Genomic DNA, 23,392 nt, shown 5'->3' on the forward strand with positions numbered 1-23,392 from the left:
GATACTTCATCTTATTTTTGGTAGAGGGGGTATAAGCACATGAAAGCCGAATTAAACTTCCAAAATTCGCTCTCATGAAAAAAGAAGAAACACAAGAGATGCCCCTTAAAACACACAAGATATTTTCTTAGCACGCGCGCTCAACAAACTCGAGTGGCAAAGGAAGAGAGTGAATTATTTCGGCGGCAAGTGAGGACAACAACAATTCGTCACACCACCACCGTCCTGCTTAATCTATCATTCCTAAGTTTGGTAATTCCGCACTCCACCGCATCCGCAATGATGCACACCGTATGCATATTGTTTACATAGAGGCGCATAGTCTACCTATCAAAAACAAGTAATCACAATAGGACACAACAGACACATAAGTTGTACAACACCACGTTGGCCCAGCGTCCCTGCCACGGGCGCTGAACCGTCTCGAAAACTCGATCTCGCGTCTAATCTACAACCAATGTCTAGTCTATTTTAGCTACTTCTGGTGCCTTTATATATTAGACTAGGCTACAAGAGTTTGGGTAGAACATGTAATTCTTCCTTAATTACAGGTCTAACTATAATACAACTGCTACACATATTCAACATATCTTAGCACATACGATGCAGATAATCATGGGGCAATAGCAGGTCACTTTCGAGATGGTCGATCATGATGTACATAGAACACCCGACCGTATGGTCGGTCTGAGCATAATTTGTAAATATTCCGCCTCGGTTTTGGTTCCTTGCTCAGCTCGTGCATCTACTGCTAACTTGAAGAGGCTTCGTGAGGATCTATGGTGTGGTCTAAAGAAAGAGCCATTTCCCGGCAGGTACCCGTACGTTGGCAGTGATGACGAGATGATAGACAAGGGCGAACTGCTTCGAGGTGGGTGGTTTTCCAAGGATCCCAAGCTCACCACCATTTGGGAGGCCATGGCTTCGGTGACCGTTCTTCTCTGAGAATGACGAGTGCTTGTTGCGCGACTTAGGAGGCCAAGTCGTTGGCGTCGACAGGAGCCTTGATGTCAGCGATTTGGAAGACTTGACTTGGAAGAGTAGAAAGTGTGTGGAGTGGGTGGAAAACATGGCCGGTACTACTAGCGGACGGATAGTGTCCGCTTGGCCCTAATCAAACCCAAATTTGAGGTCAAAGTGAAGCAAAATTGACCATCCTGATAATCGGTTTGGGGGCGTCGATTGGACCATAGTCTTACGAAACAAACAAATGAAGGCAAAATTAGGTGCTATTGAAGTTACCATGGAACGGTCAGTCTTTTTAAAGTTGCCAAGTTAGATTTTTCATAGTTAGAGTAAAAGAGAATAAAGATGAGAAAGTTAATTTTTTTTATTTCTTATTAAGAATTATTTTCTCATATGCTTGTCCCCTCCTTCACTTTCCGTTCATTTCAGTCTAAAAAATAAATAGAAGCCGTTCAATCCTCCCCACCTTTCCGTTTCCGTCTCGTCCTCTACCGGCGGCTGCTGCTTACCCTGCCGCTGTTGCTGCTTTCCGTCCGGACCTCCCTTTCCTGTACGTACGTGCTCCACTCGCCTCTATTTGTCCATGCTTTGTCGCTTGATTTACCGACCAACGCTATTCCTCTTCGCGTGCGTGCGGTTCTCGTTTGGTTTCGAGCACTGCGGCAGCTCGGTGCTGGGAGCCGTCGAGACGCAGGGTCCATCTTCAAGCAGTGATCCTTTTGTTCTTCGATTCGATCCAGTTATGGGACCTGCTCTCTCTCTGAGCTTAGTTGGTCCATGTCAGGTGCTGTTGTGATTAGATCAGCCAGTATACCACAAACAGATCCAGGAGAACTGACGCTTGAGTTCAGACCTACTTGCCGCTTCAGCTTCAGCTTCTCACCTACTTGAATTCAGACCTCATAATTAGATTTGCCACCATTTTTATTTTCCTGAAAAATACAGGCGACTCATTCAATCTCAAATGCATCACAGTAACGTACTAAAGTCGAGAATTATCGGGCGCTTTTTCTTAATCCTTACTGCACATCTGTTGTCTGATTTTGTCGTCTATACTATGTCTTCTAGCCTAGTCCAACTTGCCAGTGCTCTACTGTTCCCCAAACTGAATGTGAGTAGGGGCAGCCAAAATAGACTAGATCTGGCGTGCCATTGTTCCTATCACCCTCAGATGCATTGGAGCGTGTAGATTGACTGTTGCATGTTTATCCTGCAGAAACAAATTCTAGGCGCATATTTAACTTTCAGTTCTCTTCAGCACCATTGTACATGTCGATTGGGATTACCATGGTGCTGGCCGAGGCGGGCATGTCATGGCTGGTGCGCTAGGAAGTCCAGATAATCTCAACTGCTCATGTTGAGTTTGAGATCGTAGAGCTACGGCAGAGGCGAGGATCTTGAATTGGGAGAAGACCATGATTCATAGCTCACTGCAAGAATAAAGTTTTGTTGCGTGGCGATTTCCACATCTGAACCATGCGCGTAGTGCATTGCAGCAGATGTTGTTTTTTCTTCTGCCGCGAATTGCTAATCATTTTGGCAGGTTTTTTTTCTATTTTTTTTTAAATCCTTTTGGCTCTGTGCATCCTTGACGTCTCGGCTAGTTCTTGATACCATGTGAGGTTGTAGAGGCTGGGTGTAATTGGTATCTTCTTAATATTAATATATATATATATTCTCTTTATCGATTTTTCTTTTAACTTTCAGTTCTCTTCATATATGCAGTAAATCTACTTATGATTTGGCATCTCTAAGTATGTACTTATTGTTTGTGTGTACTATTTGCAGCTGGAGGTTGAGACCAAAGCAAATAATTACATGACAACAAGTTTCGATACAAGATTGGCTGAACCAACACCCACTGCTAACATGGAAACATACACCACGGATGACGCGCTTGCAGCCATGGGATTTGGGAAATTCCAAGCACTTGTTCTTGCTTATGCAGGCATGGGTTGGGTTGCAGAAGCCATGGAACTCATGCTATTGTCTTTTGTTGGACCATTGGTTCGGGAGGAATGGAATGTCTCCGCCCAGGATGAGAGTCTGCTCTCAAGTGTAGTGTTTGTTGGCATGTTAATAGGAGCATGTAGTTGGGGTTATATTTCTGACACATATGGGCGAAGGTAAGTATCTACTCTTGTAAGTGCTTCCATGTTTCAGTGTTCTAGTACAACCATTTCTATGTTTGACAATGTTCTGCAGACTCTGTTATTCTGAATTTGACTGATATTCTTGATCTACAATTATGCAACTTCGGCATGACTGGTCTGTTTTGGACTTGTAAAATAATTTCAGCACTATATATGGTGGACGGGTTTATAGTTGAAAACTTGCAACGGTGTACCAAATTAACCCCTAAACAGAACTGTATTTTTCTTGTTTCAGGACTGGTTTACTGTATTCAACTCTGTTTACTTCTGGGATGGGTTTCCTCAGTGCTTTGTCTCCCAACTATTTATGTCTGATGGCTCTTCGATTTCTCGTTGGCGTAGGAGTGGGTGGCGGGCATGTGTTCTCGTCTTGGTTTTTGGAGTTTGTTCCTGCACAAAATCGTGGCACTTGGATGATAGTTTTTTCCTTTTTTTGGACTATTGGCACAATCTTGGAGGCTTCGCTTGCATGGGTATCACACTGATACTTCCTAATTTATATTTTGAACTATTAATGAAGTCTTATACAGTTTATTCCTACTGCAGGTTGTCTTATCAGCATTGAGTTGGAGGTGGTTGCTAGCATTGACCGCCCTTCCTTGTTTTCTCTTGCTTCCTTTCTTTGGAATTACACCAGAATCGCCACGCTATCTATGTGTTCAAAATAGAATGTCTGATGCAACACTTGTTCTGGAGAGAATCGCTAGGACAAACCAGGCAGATCTTCCTCCTGGAACTCTCAGATACCAACGAGACAGCGAAGTTGATCATAGTGCTCTTACCTCTGAGATAGATCATCTTCTTCCAGTCAGAGAGAAGGAGTGTGCAGATGATAATGCCATAAGCTCCAAATCTGGTAGTGCTGTTGCATTGCGCAGTCTACTGTCACGAAAATTGTGCAGATCAACTCTTCTGCTTTGGTTTGCTTTCTACGCTAGTTCCTTCGCTTATTATGGACTAGTCTTGCTGACTTCGCAACTTAGTGATGCAAATAGTAGCTGCGCATCTGGGCTGGGATATGTGAATAGTGAAGAAGATGCCAACCTTTACAAAGATACATTCATTACAAGTTTTGCAGGTAGCATATAGAAGTCCATTTCTTCACAGTGTGACTGGCTGCTGTTTATATCACTTACTCATCACTCTACTATTCTATCAGAGTTTCCGGGTTTAGTTGTGTCTGCTGTTCTTGTTGACTGGTTCGGCCGAAAAGCTACAATGTGGTGCTTGCTCTTTGCATGCTGTGGTTTTCTTGGACCACTTGTGTTTCATCAGACTGAGCTATGGACAACTGCCCTTCTATTTGGTGCCCGCGGCTGTGCCATTGGCAGCTTCACAGTTCTATGTTTATATGCCCCAGAGGTTCGTATCGGCTTTTTATGGCATTTAGTAAATGTGTTTTTTGGTGACTTGGTTTTCATAGTATGTTGAGTTTAATATGTTAGGCCAGGTGTATTCAGATGGTAGTTTCGCTTATTGGGTATTCTTGGATAGGTTTCCATCGGAAGTTCTAAAGCAGAAATACAATATCCTGACAGTAGGTGTACCATAATAATATGAGTCAATGTAGGTAGAAATATTCCAAATAATTCACATCTGCTAAGCAATTGAGCATTCTCCTGCAATCACTAGGGTGTTTTTTTTCTTCCAATGTCCTTGTTAGATCCTAAATTAAATCACCAATGACACATCTGAATCTTGAAGTGTCCATTAGTGTCTTCACTGCTAGACAGATAGCTCCGGCTAAATAAGTCTACGATTTTGGTCCATTCTGCAGACTATGGGCTAAGTTAGTTATCTCTTGTGGTCTGCCCACCTTATGGTTTTGGCTATGCTAAGTGCTCAATGTTTTTAGCTGATTAATTTGAATATCACATAAGAGATAAGAACAATCACTGCATCCGTTCTTATCTGAAGAAGCCTTGAAGAAAAGTTGCAATAGTTTTTTTTTAAACAGTTTTTCATTTGAGCTAATTTATTTTCTTGCCTTTGCAGGTATATCCAACCTCAGTACGCTCGACTGGTGTTGGAATTGCAACTGCCATTGGTAGAATCGGTGGTATTGTTTGCCCCCTTGTAGCCGTTGGGATGCTGAGAAGCTGCCATCAAATGGAAGCCATCGTTGTGTTTGAGGTGGTGTTATGCCTCGCTGCAATTGCTTGCATGCTCTTCCCTGTAGAGACCAAGGGCCGTCATATGAACTGATGGTGCAGGGGTCACGGTACCAAAGGAAAAAAAAACACTTCAATTCATCTCCGTTCATAAAATTGATCACACTACTAATGTTATGTACACACATCGTTACAAATATTCACAGTGATATAGTATTATGTATAGTATTTTAGTAGATATGACGATGAAGATTCCTCAAAATATATTTTGGGGTTTCAGATGTTATTGAGCATTATTTTGTGAAGTCCTCCCTCTGAAAAGCAGGACTATGGTATATGTATGAATGTATGTATCAATTCTTTCAACGCGATTAAGTGTCAACTGGCATTTTTATCACTAACTTCTGTTGAATTCTCATGTTGATTTGGTCCCAAGCGCAGCTGAAGTCAGAGTGGCAGGACTATGGGAAGTGCTGAATTGGATATGGACCAATGGACCACAGATGCAAAATTTATACAATAATAAGCTTGATTGGCCTTTGAAACCTCGCAGTTTATATCATTAACAAAGATCTGATTATCTGAAACGAACAAGCAAATTTGAGCATGAAGACATAATGTGAGCTCCTGGAACAAGGCATGAACGCTCAGAATGTTAAGTGGTACTCTGGTGCTAGTTGTCAACAGTGTGATTTAAGCTACATTTCCTCTAATCTTGCACAAATCTCAATCAAATCGCGGTGCACAGATCTTCTTTAATGCTGCGCACATAGAAAATCTGCCTGGCTAGTGACATACTTACATAACCCTGGGCTCAACATCAAGATCTTCATCCAGGCTGTTTCATCCTCGGGAGGTATGTGCTGCAGTTGGATAACAGGCGTTGCTGATGGCAGTTGGGGCAGTCAAGGCGCTTGCTTGGCAAACAGCAATGTGCCCCCCATCCATGATAAATTGCATGCTTAAATTACTTCTCACTGAGTACCTAAAAAAAATATTCCCTCGAAGTTCGCCCTCCAAAGAAGAACATAACCTTAAAAGAGTATACTACCTCCGTTCTAGGTAATATTTTTTACACATCTAGATACATATTTATTACACAAAATTCAGTCCATTAATTTGTAATGGAGAGAGCAGTCGAGTGACATGCAAAGGAACGGAGCGAATTATTTCAGCGGCAATCATCTCCGGCCACCGTCCTGCTCGATCGTCGTCATTCGGAAGTTTGGTGATTCCGCACTCCACTGCATAATGCACACCGTATGCATATGATAGGGGCAAGCTGCATAGTCGTGGAGGCAACAGATAGGTCGCTATCGAGATGGTCGATCGTGTCGTACACACAAACACCAAGCCGTACGTACACCGCCTATGGTCGGTGCCGAGCGTAATTTGTAAATGTTCTGCACTTCTGCATTCGCTTCTCCGTCCTAGCTCGCTCGTGCTAGATTTACTAGCTTGTCGACCAGTGGAGTAAATAAACCAATGGCTATTGGCTAAGAAAACTCCGGCAGACAAACTACACACACGAGAACCCATCAAAGTGCTGGAATCGTAGTAGCAACTTTTTGGAAGATTAGGAAGCCACACTCATCATCGTTGGGCTGAACAACCATGGCCTCTACTGCTCCAATTCCATGAAAGCCAAGCGAATGCAAAAAGGCTAGAGGAACAGGATATTCATGTTTCTCCTGACCAAATACTCCCGGTTCATCCTATTCATAGTGATACTAGCAACCAAATCACCGAATGTGATTTAACACTTTGCCACGCTATCTTTCTATACCTAGCAGTTCTCTAGAAAGGAATGCATGCTCTGTTTTTTTTTGTCTGCCTAAGAGATGATAATTCTTTCATGTGGCGCCAGATATATATCTACCAGGTTTGGGTTAACGAAGTAGCTCAGACTTGAGTGTTCACCAACCAATGACCAACTATCTTGACAGTCGTGTTCTAAGAGTATTGCATCTGAAGTATTATACGTAAGTTGAGATATACTTCCTCTGTCCTAAAATGTAAGGCGCCTAAGATTTAGCCAAAAGTTAACATCTTCTAAGTTTGACCAAGTTTATACAAAAAAATATGGATATCTACAATATCAAATTGACATTTTAAGAAACTATACTTTCTGGTGAATCTATTGATATTGATTTGGCATTGTGAATATTTATATTTTTACGTATAAATTTTGTCAAACTTAAAATATGTTGATTTTTAACTAAAGTTTAGGCGCCTTACATTTTGGTACGGAGGGAGTATATATTAAGCATAGACACATGCCTAGAACTCAACAACCTGAGTTCTTGAAGTGTGGATTGCTGCAAGCTTTTGAAGCAACATAATCACTTTGGCATGAACACATTTTTTGAGGCATTCATGATAATTTCCATCTTCCGTATTATCGAGTGTGGAAATATATACATGGATCTTGTATGTACAATCAAAATCAAAATATAACCTTTCATATGGTTATTTGTACTTCGTATTGGTACGTCCTGGTGAAATCCCTTTTTCTGAATGAAGGAGATATGATGGTTTTGGAGAACTATGAAATTCTAGATAAATCAAGAAGGGTTCAATAAATATTGAGTACTGGATGAGATTCTTGATCACACGAGATGACTTTCGATCATGCAAGACCACCACTTTAGACCATTTTATCAGTGAGGTCAAAAGGACAATGTCGTGCTTAACTTCACTCCTAGATTTGGGACCCATATCTAAGGTTTTCCACGGAACATCTTGGGCAAGAGGCGGGAGAATCTTAGCGATGACACCTTCGACAAGGTAACAATGCCCGCAGACGCCACCATTGTCAGCCCCGACTGCAACGGAGCCTCGCCTCCTAGATCCATCACGAAGACCTCTAGGGCATGGAGGACGCCTTGGAAAGCGCACCACAGGAGGTCGGGCCGTGCCACTTAGAGCAAGTGTACAATAAGTTCTAGTCAGCTGGCTATAAAAATTAAAATAGTATATTATTGCTTAGTTGGAGGAGAGAGAAGGAGAGAGAAGGAGAGTGAGCTCTTAGAGCAAGTACAACAACGCCTAGTCAGCTGGCTACAAGAATTAAAATAATATATTTTTGCCTAGTTGGAGGAGAGAGAGGATGAGAGAGAAGAAGAGTGAGCTCTCATGCAAGAGTCAGCCCTAGCACGTGCTCCTAGGCACTTTGTGAGAGTCAAAGGTGGGCCATGTATTAATAAAGTAGTACAATTTTATAGCTCACTATTGTACATGTTAGCTCTATATTGACTATAGATGGTATGGCACTTGGCTTATAGCCGACAGTTGGCTATACTATTGAACTTGCTCTTATGCAAGAGCCAGCTCTAGCACGTGCTCCTAGGCATTTTGTGAGAGTGAAAAGTGGGTCATACATTGATAAAGTACTATATTTTTATAGCTCACTATTGTATATGTTGGCTCTAAGTTGGCTATAGATGACATGTCACTTAGCTTATAGCCAACAGCTGTCTACACTATTGGAATTGCTCTTAACACATCCTCTACCCCTCATATCTTGCAAGGGTCCAACCCATGCGCCGCAGTCCCAAGAGAGCCGAACCGCAGGGGAGGTGGATGCCTCCACGCCATCCCATACTGCCTGGGAAGAGGCGTCGCCCGCCTAGTGGCTTCATCCGGTCAGCAGCGGGGAGGAGGGCGAAGGAGAAGGGGTGGTGATGGCGGCGGGCATCTGGGGGTTCCCCGTTTCGCATGTAACACTAGAGGCTTCAAGGATCTCTACGATTTGGTCTGACGAACTGTTGCAAGTTTTTGTGGGTGTTGTGGCTCTCAAACATGTAAATATTTAATTAGATGCATGGCTCACACATATTTGAATAAAACATATCTCATCCTTTGTAGATAAAATTTGGTAGTCATGCTATATTTATTGTTTTTTAGAATCTCAATGCAAATTTGTATATAAGATTTGTTTGGCATTAAATTTTCTCGTGATATGCGCTATAATACAGTATCACCTATGTAACTCTAATCTCCTCTCTTCTCCTTAATTAACTGCCACATCATAATTTTTATGGTCCAATATGCATGATACTAGCATTATGGCTAGCCTTAGTGGTAACTAACATATGACACTTGCATTTGTTCACAGGAAAAAAAACTTTACTACCCTAATCACGTGCAAAATGACCCTAAATCAATTAAATGCAACATTTATTAGATAATAACAAACTTAAAACAAAATGCATTGACATATCTATTGCTTAAGTTCTTGTATCTTTTATGACAGCGTGCCGAGATACAATGCAGTAAGATAGGCCATTTGCTCATTTGAACCTTTTTGATAAAGAGAATATATTAATATCGAAAGATACTAATTACATTCAGCCTCTGCAACAAGGCAATACTCTAATAGCAGTATAGATACACAGAACAATAAAAAAGAAAAAGAAAACTAAGAAATTAAAATCCCGCTACAGTATTCCAGCTCTAGCAGCAACAACACATCCCCACCAAGACAACACCTGAATTCCAGGCTCTCTAAAAGCGACGCCTCCAAGAAGGTAACAATGCACAAGCTCCATCATCGCCCAATCAAAGATCTTAGGTTTCACCCTAAAGATACTCTCCGCTCTTAAAATAATGCATTCAACAAGGCCATTGCTAGGTACAACCAACTAAGTGCAGACCTTGGATTTTCACCCTGAAAGGTAAGACTCTGACATGTGCTGCCGCCTCCACTTGCATATTGTTGCTGCGAACCCAGAACACCAAGCAAGTCCCTCAATAGCACATAGACCCGAACCTCCATTGCTAGTCCTCCAATCCCGCTTTTATTATATTCTCCGCCTCTGATTTCACTATGGACAAGAATGTCATCTGATGGCAACATAGAACTGAGCTTTGCGTCGTTCCCTCCAGAAAAAAATGGTCGCAATAAAAGCATGGTTGCGCACAACTGAATACCACCCGATCGAGAAAACTCCAGGCATAAGGTGCACGCTTACATTCGTCGGCAGAGCCTTCCGAAACTTAACACTCCGGCTAGATCAAGAAGGACCGGCCTTAGGAACGTCTCCATCTTCGCACAAGAGGAACCCTAGGACAGCTACCTTCACTGAAAACCGCACCATCAGCCTCGACGTCACCGGTCGGCGGCCGAGGGGGAGACGAGTCGACAAAAAACCGAACAGAGAGCGCCCGGCCGATAGACACAGAGTAGATCATCGGCAGGCACATGGATGGCTTGAAGCCAGGGCCCAGTCGCGCCGTTGCCACCAGGGCTTGCAGCTCGAAGAGCCTGAGCACCACCCCGGGATCCCGATGTCTAGTGCCACCTTGCCTCGTGGCCAGCCCGAAATGGATCCAGATCACCTTGCCCCACGCAAACGTCGCCGACGCTCCTCATTGCGCCTGGCCGCACCACTACGGCGCCACGGTCGGCTCCGCCGCCTCGCCCCACTCCTCATCGCGCCTGGCCGCACCACTGCGGTGCCACGAACGCACGCATAGATGGCGCCAACCTGAACACCCCCAAACCGCCGCCCTCCGCGTGTAGGAATGGCCACCGGGTGTGCCTCTCCTCCCACCCATCTTCCTCCGCCACCACCACTGGCACCGGCGGCGGCGACAACCGGGACAGCAGGTGAAGGAGGTCGCGACGACTAGGTTTGGAGCCTCCGGAGTCGCCTGCGTGGACGACCCGGGAGGAAAATGTTTCGCCCACTCTAGTGTTGATGGTTGCTCATTTGAACCCTATCTCCCAAGTTCTATTCATGTGTCCCATTCGAAGCTTATCAAACACAGAGTCGATCAAACAATGGTTATTGGGAAAGAAAAACACCGACAACTAAACTACATACACGTCAACTCATCCTAAGGCTGGAATCCTAGAAACTTTTAATACGAAAATTGGGAAGGTGCACTCATCAGTGTTGGGCTCAACAACTATTGTCTTCAGAGTTGCTCCAACTCCGTGGAAGCAAATCAAATGCAAAAAAGCTAGAGGAGCAAAACATTCACGTGCGTCCTGACCAAATACTCCCGGTGCATCCTATTCGTAGTGATCTAGCAGCCAAATCGCCGAGTGTGATTAGACACTTGTTCATGCTATTTTGTATACCCAGCAGTTCTCCAGAAAGGAATACACATGTTTTTTTTGTCATTCTAGGAGACGATGATTCTTTCATGTGGTGCTACATATATATATCTAGAGGGTTTGGGTTCACAAAGTAAGTCAGGCTTTTAGTGTCCACCAACCAACCAACTACTTCACAGTCATGTTCTAAGAGTGCAATATCTAAAGTATTATAAGACAGACACCCGTAAATTGAGATATATATTAGGGATTTTCTAGTTCTCAACTAAACTTCGTGCTTACTCAAGTCTTATACCATTTGATTTGCATAGCGATTCGTGTATAAGGGTAAGCTCGTCTATAGTATTGTTTCCAAATATAAAATTGCTTGCTTTCACTTCTTCGAAAACTTGACTATCGCTATTGAGAGCCAAAAACTTATTTGGATGCGTGAGAACACCATTTTTAAAATAGTTGCTCTTAAACGAGAGTATGTCAATGATGTAGCATCCCTAAAGAATGATCTTGAAGAAGAACAAGAGACCGTAGCCTCTCTTGAGGAGAAACTTGAAACCCTTGAGGAGTCTCAAAATGGAATAATTGCTAAACTCACGAAAGAATGAGACCATGCTAAAGCTCAATTAAACATGCTTAAAAAGGAAAAAGGAAAAATTTGGTGTTAATCATGATAAACTTGTTAAGGATCTAGATGATCTAGACAAGGCCCACAAGGCCTTGGAGAGCGAACACTCTATCCTCACCAAGTCACATGAGCAACTACAAGCTTTATATTTAAAAGAGCATGATATGTTACCCTCTCTTCTTGATATTTCCAATGATGATGATTTTGCTACTAACTCTACTTCTTTTGAAGCATCTATATTGAAGGAGAATGTTGAGCTAAGGGCTCAATTTGAATTGCTAACTAGCAATCATGAGAAATTGGAATAAAATCATGGAAAGCTTTCTCACTCCCATGAGGATCTTCTAGCTTACTGTGTAGGCTAAAGTTAGCTCATGAGGCTATTATGTCAAAGACAACATCTTGTGAGCCTCATGTGGACACTACTACTCAAAATGTTACTTTGCTATGTGCTAGTCCTAGTAATTCATCCACTCATAGTATTGCTAAATCTTGTGATAAATTACTTTCCTTGCCTTGTTGCTCTAACAATAAAGCGTCTACTTCCTCTAGTACTTGTGTTGTTACTAACCATAGAGGAAATCAAAGAGCTCAAGGCACAAGTCACTTCTTTGAAGAACGACTTGGTAAAGATACAAGAAGTCTCTTGTGTCCCCAACACACCCAATACACTTGTCAGGTGTATAGGTGCACTAGTTCGGCGAAGAGATAGTGAAATATAAGTAATACGGATGATTATGAGTGGTAATTGCAATCTGAAATAAAATGGCAGCAAGCAAACATGTAGCAGAAATGGATGTAAACGGTGTTTCAGTACTTAGGAACAAGGCTTAGGGATCATACTTTCACTAGTGGACACTCTTAACAATGATACCATAATTGAATACAGAGATATTATCACTTCACTATGCTACTCTGAACCACTCTCCGGTTTGATAATAAACACAAATTCACTGCGTAGGGCTGCATAAGCATTCCTTAAAGTTCACATTCCCAATCTATGGGCGCCCCACACTATCACCTTGAGCATACAAAGATGATACTAACTAGACACCACACTTCATAAGTATTTCTGTAAATTAAGCTTACACTAGTAACAATTGGGACTTCTATAACGATTTTAGTTCGTCAACGAATGTGCAAAATCCGTCATAGAGGCCTCATCCTGACGGTTTGCAGGACCGTGGCGGATCTCACATCACAGATGGCTAGACTGACGGTTAGGAAAGTGCGTCACAGATCCATGACGGGTAGGTCCAAGCCCAAAGCCCAGCCGGCCCGGACCGTTGTGACGGACTTACACCTTGCCGGCCGGTCCCCCTATACACGACCAATGTGTCAGGCCAATGATTGGCCCATTATAACGGTTGGGTGATATTGTTTTGTCGCCTAGCATATTCTCTGCGATGCGGTGGCTTTCCCCGCAGAGGACACGTGGCAGCATCTGCTCTGAAATAAACTAACATCGTTGCGAAAAATGTGCCACTAGGTTCATGAAACGTGGCAACATACAGCAGGTGGGCCCGATAGGACATGGGCCTTGAGGCCCGTTAGGCGATGGGCCTTGAAGCCCGTTAGGCGATGGGTCTTGAGGCCCGTTAGGCGATGGGCCTTGAGGCCTGTTAGGCGATGGGCCTTGATGCCCGTTAGGTGGTGGGCTTTTAGGCCTGTTAGGTGATGGGGCTTGAGGCCTGTTAGGCGATGGGCTTTAGGCCCATTAGTCAATGGGCCTTGAAGCCCATTAGTCAATGGGCCTTGGGGTCCGTTAGGCGATGGGCCTTGAGGCCCATTTTTTATGGGTCTTGAGGCCCATTGGTTGATGGCCCATGGAGGCTCGTTAGTTGGTGGGCCCTCCGTCCCATTAGTCTTTCGGTCTTGAACCCGTTAGCTTATGGGCCTTGGGCCGTTATTTTATGGACCTTCAGGCCCGTTAATTTTTGAGCCTTTAGGCCCTATATTTGGTGGGCCTTGAATCCCTTTGATCGTGGGCCTTGAGCCCGTTAGTTGATGGATCGGCCCGTCTAAAATTGCCTCTTATGCAACCCATTAAAATTCAATTTCTTAATTTTCATATAACCAATATGCCCACAAGAGCATGCTAAAAGTGAAAACGCTACATTATTACATTCAGGAATATAATTTACATACTAAGATAATTACAACTATGCAATAACATCAGATCAGAGTTCAGCGTGCACAGTAGCACCAAGATATCTCTTCAACATGACCAGAACAGCTCCAGCAGCATGAAAAAACATTTCCAGCATTGAGCATACCACAACCTGTGTGAACCACGTTATCAGGGTTATGCAGTCTACCTTTACTTAAGCATGAGAAACCTTTCAATCTTTGCCAACATCGCAGCCTGCTTTTCTAATCTTTCCTTTGCCTTGGTTGTCAGCTGATTAATTTGATCCCTCTGGATCTTGGCAACATTGGACAACTCTGCACTTGCCAACTTCTCCTTCTCAAGTTCTGCAGCAAGCTTGCTCATTCTGGATCGAGAGGAGTGATGTGTGACCCCTACATTCTGAAGAAATGTAGGCTGGGAAGTTTTCCTCGAGAGGACCTCATAAACAACCTGGGCCTCGATCAGTCCTGCGTTGTCTGTTTCATGTAGGTACACACAGCTCATATTCCATCTCAGCCTTATTTTACAATGAAGAATCATGGTTAGGAGATGCAGCAAGATATAAGAAAAACATTACTGACAACTCTTTGAAAGATGGCTTACAATTGCATCCTTTGTCTGGGTGGAGAAGCCGTTATGTCGGCTCAAGTGGCACTCTTTGAACATATCCAGAGGACTAAGTTCTTTGCCGTTGTATTTGTCCTTCTGAAAAAATAACATAAATAGGTGATCAGCTTAAAGGTTTCAGGTGTACATAAAATTTACAGTTTCCGCTAGCGACCATGTGCACTATAGTTACCATAGCTGGAATTCAATTCAACTGACGTTGCTCTCTAAATGACGTTATTGTGAAATAAATAAAATGCAATCCATCCTAAGAAAAACAGGGAACATCATCTAGCACGTGTGTCGAGCGCAACAACAAACTTATATAACCAACAAACTTGAAATACTCAGCACAACACAGTTTTATGTTGTGACAGCTATTGTGAGAGGAGCCTACTATCGCCCTTATATATCTTCCAGTGCGAGCGCACATGCACATGGTTCTTGACTGCATTGTGGCATTCAGCTGCAAACTTTGCAGCGACAAAAGGTGACACTCGCCTCATCATACCTTTTTGAATGACAACTGCCAGTTTGCCAGCCACCACTACACATGTAAACAATTAATGAGGTAACAATAATGGTACTACAAATAGAATATGGAATAAACAGACTAAATACACTAAGCATGCATGCCTTTATCCCCATTACTATTCAGGGTTGCCTCCTCATGGTTAGCATCCATCCGGTGGTCGACTATGTCCACAAAGACATGCCCAGTAGCATCATTACCTGTGTTCAAGGGAAGCAGTCTGAGTGTGTCATCGTCCAACAGAAGGTAACATAAATGCACATAAGAACTTGACAATACAACATGCTAAATGCATTAAGAACTTGATTGTACATCTTGCCTTCAGCAAGAGAAGGGTTTAGACGAAGGGATCTTCGACACACTGAGATTGGATTTGATTTGCATGTTGCCCCAGACGATGGACGACCGTGGTCTTTGCATAACGCGGCAACGCTACGTCCGGCGATCGGCGGGGACGAGTAGCGGGCAGGCGGTGGTGGATATATCCGGAGGGGGATCTAGGGTTAGTAGAGATGGGGAAAACTGCATCGGAGCCTCGGTTGGATTCAGAATGGAAACGATTGTCATGTGGCCATAGTTTACAGTTACTTCAATACCCTTTCCCTCCCGAAAATGTTCGGCATTAGTTCTGCAAGCTAGGTGGGTAGAATGGCCATTTCGCTGGATGAAATTGGTCTAGCGCCAACTTTTTGGAGCCAACACATTTCAAATTTCTAACATGTGGGTCCGCAGTCATGGACTGGGCATCGAAGTTAGGCAACGAACAAATCTCTACCTGAAGGGACATAGCCCAACAGGTTTTTTTTCGCATTCGAAGCTTATTGGTCAAATTCTAGAATTACAATCAATCAAAAAAGTATCAGCGAGAAAACCCGGGATATAGTATCCACAAATCCGGGAAAATGTTTTAGTAACTGAAATAATATAAACTAACTAATGTGGGATAGTCAGAAAAAATATTTTCTTGCCAAAATTTAGTGAATTTTTTTACCTTCTAATAATATTGGAAAAAATGCAGTAATAAAAAGAAGACAAAATAAAAAAATCTGCGAAAGTTCAAAAATAATTGTACATGTCATTTGAAATTTATATCACTTTTTGTGAGATTAGCCAAAAATTTGATGAAAAAATGAACTTCTGAAATAAAAATAAAAATTGTAATATTTGAAAGGGTATGTGTTCAATCTTGGAAATTGATACAATCTAGAATAAAAAGTATTGGTGGTCCCCGATCATCTGATTTGCTCTTAAACAATTTAATCTTACATATAGTTGGTGGCATGTGCAAAAAAACATGTGAATTCAGTGTTTTGTGCAACGAGAACAACATCAATAAGTGGTGGTTTGTGCAATTTTCCCCGCGAAGATTCCTTCCCTACATTCTGCTCATTTCCAACATCTCTCTAATAATATTCTTATCTAGTTGGAGCAGAGAGGAGAGGAGGGAGATAGGGAGTGGCTTGTAGCTATTTCTCGTAGGCACTTTGTGAAAGTGAAAGGCGGACCATATATATGTTCGAAACGTATTACTAGTAGATTTTTATAACTCACTATGGTACAATGTAGCTCTTTGTTTGCTCAATATGACTTACCACACTCACTTTATAGCTAGCAGTTGGCTATACTATTATATACTTGCTCTAAGGCATGGAGAGGGGACACCTCCACAGACACAATCCATATGGGAGAGGGGGGTCTCCGTTGGGGGTGCAAATAGGGGACGGGGAAATCCAATGATACCTTACATGTGACATGGTATCGCTTCTAAAATTCGAATTTAGAAGCATATAAAGATTTGAAACATTGGGGGTGTTCACAGGATGTGTACTTACATCCGTTGGAAATTTCAAACACAAATTCAAAATAAACACACAGATAAAAAAGGACATGCTTCTATGTGAATATTGTCATTTTGTGCTTTTTGTCTTCTTGTCGCACTATTTATGTAATATTTTTCAATTTTGTTTTTTCTTGCGTATTTCAAAATTTTATTTGCAAATTCTAGGAATTGTAGTCAACATAATATGAACGTTTAAAAATTTATTTTGATTCGAAAAAATGTAACTTTTAACTTTAAATAGTAATATCATTGTATATCTTGTAGTCAATGATATACTGTTGGAGCAAGTTTCTTCCATCTCTCTCCCCTACATTTGGTATACATATATAGGACTTGCTAAGTTATATGGGCGTGTTGTAGAACTTCCTCGCTAGTCATGATCCATGATGCATCTTTTTGCCGGTGGTGGTGCCAAAACGAGAAACACACAAAGCATACGCTATATGGGGGCGAACAGTGGGCACATGACACCCGTCGAGGTATAGGGAAATTGGCCAAAAGTAATGGCGACATGTTGTGCACTGCACGAAAGTCAATATCTTGGCCCATGTGTTGGTTAAGGACGTTCATTCAATTGGCCAGGGCGTTTGGTAGTTTATAGATATCATGCATATAATTTCCTAATTAAGGCTCGAAAGAAATGAGTGACTCTCGGAGTGGTCTCAAAGGAGATCCCATGATCGTTGTGTCCTGTGAACTATTGAGAAAATCCAGGTGTAAGTTTGTGTTTAGGATATGACAATTTTGAAAATTTCAAAGAAAAATGGGAAGACAATATGGTAGCTTCATTTTCCATGGATGTGATGATGCGCCCATGTTCCAAATTTAGGTTCATGTGAACAATGTAAGGTGACATATTGGTCAAGAGAAAGCTAATTGGGGTAGACGGGCATGACCATCGCACTAGCGTCCTGAACTTTGAGAGATGATTGGGGAAGGGAGGTTATTTTGTAGGGCTATATTTTTTTCATGGACATTATCCGACGCAAATAATCCAAATGTGAAGGTTTCGTATTTTTCTGAAGAATTTTGAATTATGTACGACTTTCAGAATATTGGTCAAACTAGGGTTGACCAGAGTTTGTGTAGGGTGGTTGAAACTTTTTTGGTTGGTCCAAATGGTGTTATGTGGTCCAAATGTGATGTATCATCACACCACCATGTGCCCCCGTCCCCAGTATTGGTATTGTATTTCTGATACATGCTTCATAGAAGGAACATACCCTTTTTTTTGTTAGGGCATGACAATTTTGAAAAATTCAAACAAAATGGAAGACGCAATGGTAGCGTCATTTTCCATGTGATGATGCATCCTTGTGCCAAATTTTGGTTCATTTGAAGAATGTACCAAGACAAATTGCTCTAGAGGAAGCTACTTGGAGTAGACGGGCATGACCGATGTCGCAGTATGACATGAACTTTGAGGGAGGATTGGCATGGAGGATTTATTTTCTGAAGGCTATTCTTTTTCATGGACATTATTTGACACAAATAATCAAAATGTGAAGGTCTCATATTTTTCTGAATGATTTTGAATTACTTATAACTGTTGGAAGAATCGGTATAGTGGGCCCCACCTGAAGTTAAATGGACCAAGAAAAATGTTACACGTTTCCCAGAAAATGGAAAGTTGAGTACACGCACGACTGCACGACTACACGCGTCCACACCCACGCGTCCACTCCTGGATACAGAGGGTCAGAGGTAATGTAATCATAGCTACCCTATAATCATAGGCCTCATCGTCTCTCTCGAGCGCCTCCCATCCCCCACACTGTGAAAACCCCCCATCCACGTACCGCACTTCCGACTTCCTCACTTCCAACCGCTGCAGCATGAAGCGCGTCCGTGCGGACGAGGCGGAGCAATCGGTGGCCGCTGGCGCAGAGGTTGCCTCTGCGGTAGTGGCCGTCGCGGCGGGTGAGGCTTCACCGGGAACCCAGGCCGCTTGCAGCCTCTTCTCGTCTGGTTCTTCGGCCTCGGTCGAAACGGGCATCCTGGCCATCGAGGAGAAGGTGGATGGCAATGCCGTTGCTCCAGTGGAAGATCCGCATGGCGTTGCAGGCGACCACTGCGAGGTATTCCTAGCCTCGGTGCTGGAAGCGGACCTCATCACCGCCAGCATCGACCCCTTCGACGATCTCTGCCCAAACGTTCTGTTCGAGGAGGATGTCGAGGGTGACAACAAGGAGGTACTGCTCTTTTACTAGAACTGTCTCGATCCTATTTGTTTCATTTACTGTTCATATGGTTTGCCCGAGTTCTTGATTGATTTGATCTCCTACCTTGTTCTTGTAGACGTAATTGATTCTAGGATCCGTACGGTCGGATACTAGTTTACTTTCGACTATTCTACCATGTAGTTGTTTTAGTTAGTCATATAATTAATTTATGGGTTCATACTTATTGGACTTGCAATTATTGTGGCTTATGTTCATCGCTGTTCAAAGGGTTTTCTCGTGATTTAGTATGATTTGTTCTGCCGTTTACTTGTTCTACACATATTTGATTTTTAGGGTTTCTAAGATTTGTTTATGATAGTGTAGTTTTTATTTGATCTGTCATTAATCACATGATTATGTACTTAATAATTCACAGGAGGATTCTGATGACATGGACGGCGACAAGGAGCGCATGAACCAGAAGAGCCGCTACATTCTGAAGCGGCCGAGGAGTGGTGAAATTCGTTTCCGCAGGCGCGGGGAGCTATTTGGCCCATTATGTGGGAGAATCATCCAGAAGGACATCCGCAGCATGATCCAGCATGCGTTGGACGTAGGCCTAAGTGTGTGGAGGAAGCACCGCTCCGCAACCAAGGCCAAGCACGCAACATATGGCCTCTTCCTCCAGAACTATGTCTTCCCTGGCATGTTCTCGGTCAACGCCCCTGCTGCTCTGCTCATGGTCCTGTTTAATGTTTATATGTATAATCTTATTCCCCTTTGGAAGCTTAGTATTAAACTCTACTAGTACAATGTACGCGCTTTGCACGTGATGGTCTTATGATGTCTTGTAGTACGCTTTTGGTGCATTTGTGATGTAGTACTTTTTTTGAACTGATGTAGTGCTCCTTCCATCTCATAGTACTTGATGATAGAGATGTATCTAGATACAATCATTTTAACATCAAGTAATATGGATTGGAGGGAGTAAATTAAACATGGCATCTAGTGCATGAAGCTTGACAGATTGATCTTCCTGGCTAGATCGGCTATACAAAGTTCTATAGGCACATGCATGCCATATACGATAGTGTACATCCAGTAAACAAGTCTAAAACAACATTCATAAAAAAAGATTACATTGGGGATGAGAGTCAATTGGGGCATATATAATACACAAAATCTTAGATAGTACACTTGTCACTTGACTCGTCTGCGAGCAAAACAAGTTTCAATAAAAGAAGAGAAAAGAAAGAGAAAATTGTGGACGAGGTCGAATAGTTTTTTATGTGTTAAGATGAGGCCTCGTTGAGCTGATTTGGCTTAGGACTACCACCTCATCACATCCACAAAGACAATCTGCTCGTGCGAGCCATTGTCAGCAAAATAACAAAATTAGCCTGCAAGTTTAAGAACGAACTGAATTTAGAAGGACTGGAAATAATAACCAACGTACGGTTCTGGAAGTCATATACTCCTAAACTGTTGGAACCGCCATGGCCATGCTTCGAGGTTTTGCTTTCGTGCAGTGTCACTGGAGTTTAATCTCATTGACATTGTGAAACTTCAGTCACACTGCACGATACACTTTTAACAAGAAAATGTGTTTTGTGCAGTGTTCCCAAGCATCACAACACCGATGGGTTAGAGCTGACTTTGTGGCGTAGTTCCAGCCCTGGTCGTCTATGGATATATACATAGAATAAGTGACTTAGTGAGCTTTTCAAGCAATGTATATATAGAAAAAACACACATGTTCGGCAAAAGGGGCGCACATCGCATGGATTCATACCTTGAGTCGACGCTGGGTCGCAGAAGGGCGGCCGCACCTCGAGGACGCCGACGACGTCTCCACCAAGGCTGACCGGTGTTTGCTTCTCGGCTGGCGATGCGCCGCGCCATGCATGTGGAATATCTAGCGGAAGAGGAGAGGCTGATGAAGCCGCTGACGCCTCAACCTCGGTCGCACCGGCCTGCTGCTCCGCACCGAGATGCGCCACGTGCAAGATTTAGCGGAAGGTCGGTTGCTTTCTCTCTCGCTTAGAGGATAGAGATGGAAGGAGGGCAAACGAGATAGGCGAATATGACCAGACTTGCTGGCAGAGGTGTGCTATATATAGAATAGGACTACTGTCGTGGTGTAAGCTGTATGGCTGCGCTCTTCATCTCCCTCCATCCAAAAAAAGGTTTAATTTTGGCTCTCTCCATATTTTAGTCCCATATCAGTGTCTCCATGTCAGGTTGCGGAGCGTTAAACAAATCCGGCTCCGTCGAAAACGTAGGTATAATCTATCTAGCTTTCTAACATTTGAAATATTTTTGAATATGAATATAATGATATCCTATGGGAGATGCTCCAGGTGATTCATACTCTATCTAGCTTCCGATCATTTGAAATATTTTTTGAATACGAATATAATAATATAGCTTTTGTATGGAGGGAGTAGACCCTTGGAAGTTCAGCCATCTATTCCAATCCGTGATCTACGCTGACCTGTCCATCGAAATAGTGGCTTGTGTGAAGAGATGGTTGCCAGAGTACCGACATAGAGGATAAATACTTGGGTTGACACATACGACTTACATATAGGTCTAGCCGAGCTGGTCCCACGTGTAATGCTCCAAAATGTGTCGAACATTCCTCCACTGAACATCTGAAATGGAGACATTCTTGTTTTTTTTATAAAAAAATGCAGAGAGAGGCGGGGGTGCGGCTCGCCTGCTGTTTGGGGGAAGTCCCTCTTTGGGTGAAGCAGGAGACATGCATAAGCTTTTATGGTGATGTTGACTGTGGACCTGATGGCTTTGTCAGTGCAGGTTTCCACATCATAGAGTCTCGGCTTGTTCACGCAGGAAGCAAAGTCGTGAAAGGTCTGTAGCAGTCTTGTCTAAGTACGACTCTAACAACCCCTCTGCACCCCCGAGTGCAGAATAGAAAATTCATGCCCCTTCCCTGCATTCGAAGTGCTGTTGGGAGGCGGCAGACTTGCAACGGTAGCACTTCGATTTTGTCTAGATACGGTACTTACTGCACATGTAAAAAAACTACTAGACGTACTTACCTGCAAAAAAATTACTGTCCCCATCGCCATTTTTCTCCAAGCTTCGTCCATGTGAATATTTCAATATTTCTCTGAATTATTTTTTATTCATTGAATTTCTACCATTTATATGATTTAATTCAAACACATTATTATCTTTTTCGACAAAGAAGCACATTATTATCTAGTATGTTTATAGCGTTAGCGTATGAACTCTCGCGGGTTTGAAAATATTTCTACCATTAGATAAACGTCTTTCCTTTTTCTGAGTTTCGATGATGGGCAACCACTAGGCCGAATAGATTAGGAGTAGCCGAGAAGCAACTCTGTAGCAGCGTCATAATATCTCACCACAGAGCGTCCCGTATTGTCTCATCGAATCAATGGTCGTGGCAGAATTTATGACCAAAGATACGTTCTACTTTTTCTGGACAATAAATATACGTGACCGATGGAGAGAGACAGAGGAAGACCATATGTCTGTTTGCGTCCGTATGCAATGGATGTGCGGGTTTTTCAAGAGAGATTATCACGTGGAGATACAATTGCATTGGGAAGATGCAAATCAACATCTCTCCTCTTTAATTTTTGCACCTCCAATGAGCTAATTGCATGTAGAAAATGAAGATAACATGTGCTCAATATAAGGATTTGATTTCCGTGCGATGAGAGAGAATCAATTTTTGCTAATTTAAAGTGCTTTGGATTTATAGAATTACTACACCCTTTTATGGATAAAGTTTTAGGATAAACGTCCACTTATTTGAGGACGGAGGGAGTAGAGTAAAGTGATTTCGTTCACCAGTTTTTTTTTGCGGTGGAGTCGAGAGTGAAAGAAGGGGGAGCCTGGTAGCGGGGAAAATGGCACATGCAGGGGTCTAGGTCTCCATGATGAACAACCACGACTTTGATATTAACAAGTTACCGCATGATTATGTGTAGCCGCCCGTGGAGCAGCCTGAGCTTTCATATTCACAACGACTGGAGGCATCTCAAACCCGCCGCTTTAAGCAAAAAGAGCTCTGATACGTCCAATTTGCATCACTATTTTATATCATAATTTGCTGTTATTCATTGATATATTTCATATTGGGACACAATACTTATGTTATTTCATCTATTTTGCATGTTTCATGATTATTTGGAGATCGCGCACCGGAGCCG

At 42.7% G+C, this 23,392-nt stretch overlaps 1 protein-coding gene across 2 annotated transcripts; it reads left to right on the plus strand.

Moving 5' to 3' along the window:
• The first annotated feature begins 1,422 nt into the window (after positions 1-1,422).
• LOC124699451 (organic cation/carnitine transporter 7-like) lies at positions 1,423-5,627 on the plus strand. Of its 2 annotated transcripts, none has more exons than XM_047231751.1 (6): positions 1,423-1,516; positions 2,755-3,092; positions 3,355-3,592; positions 3,666-4,197; positions 4,279-4,481; positions 5,115-5,627. In XM_047231751.1, the coding sequence occupies exons 2-6, from the start codon at positions 2,785-2,787 to the stop codon at positions 5,322-5,324; spliced, it is 1,491 nt and encodes a 496-aa protein (XP_047087707.1). In that variant the 5' UTR covers positions 1,423-1,516; positions 2,755-2,784; the 3' UTR covers positions 5,325-5,627. The 2 variants fall into 2 exon arrangements, with proteins under 2 accessions (XP_047087707.1, XP_047087708.1); XM_047231752.1 differs by having other exon boundaries at positions 1,429-1,520.
• Positions 5,628-23,392: the final 17,765 nt, after the last annotated feature.

This window comes from Lolium rigidum, chromosome 3 (genome assembly GCF_022539505.1).
Source record: "Lolium rigidum isolate FL_2022 chromosome 3, APGP_CSIRO_Lrig_0.1, whole genome shotgun sequence".
NCBI classification, from domain to species: Eukaryota; Viridiplantae; Streptophyta; class Magnoliopsida; order Poales; family Poaceae; genus Lolium; species Lolium rigidum.

Coding starts and splice junctions, on each gene's coding strand:
- LOC124699451 (XM_047231751.1), top strand. CDS start 2,785: ATGACAACAAGTTTCGATACAAGATTGGCTGAACCAACACCCACTGCT. Junction 3,593..3,665: donor TGGAGGCTTCGCTTGCATGG/GTATCACACTGA, acceptor TTCCTACTGCAG/GTTGTCTTATCAGCATTGAG. Junction 4,198..4,278: donor ATTCATTACAAGTTTTGCAG/GTAGCATATAGA, acceptor CTATTCTATCAG/AGTTTCCGGGTTTAGTTGTG.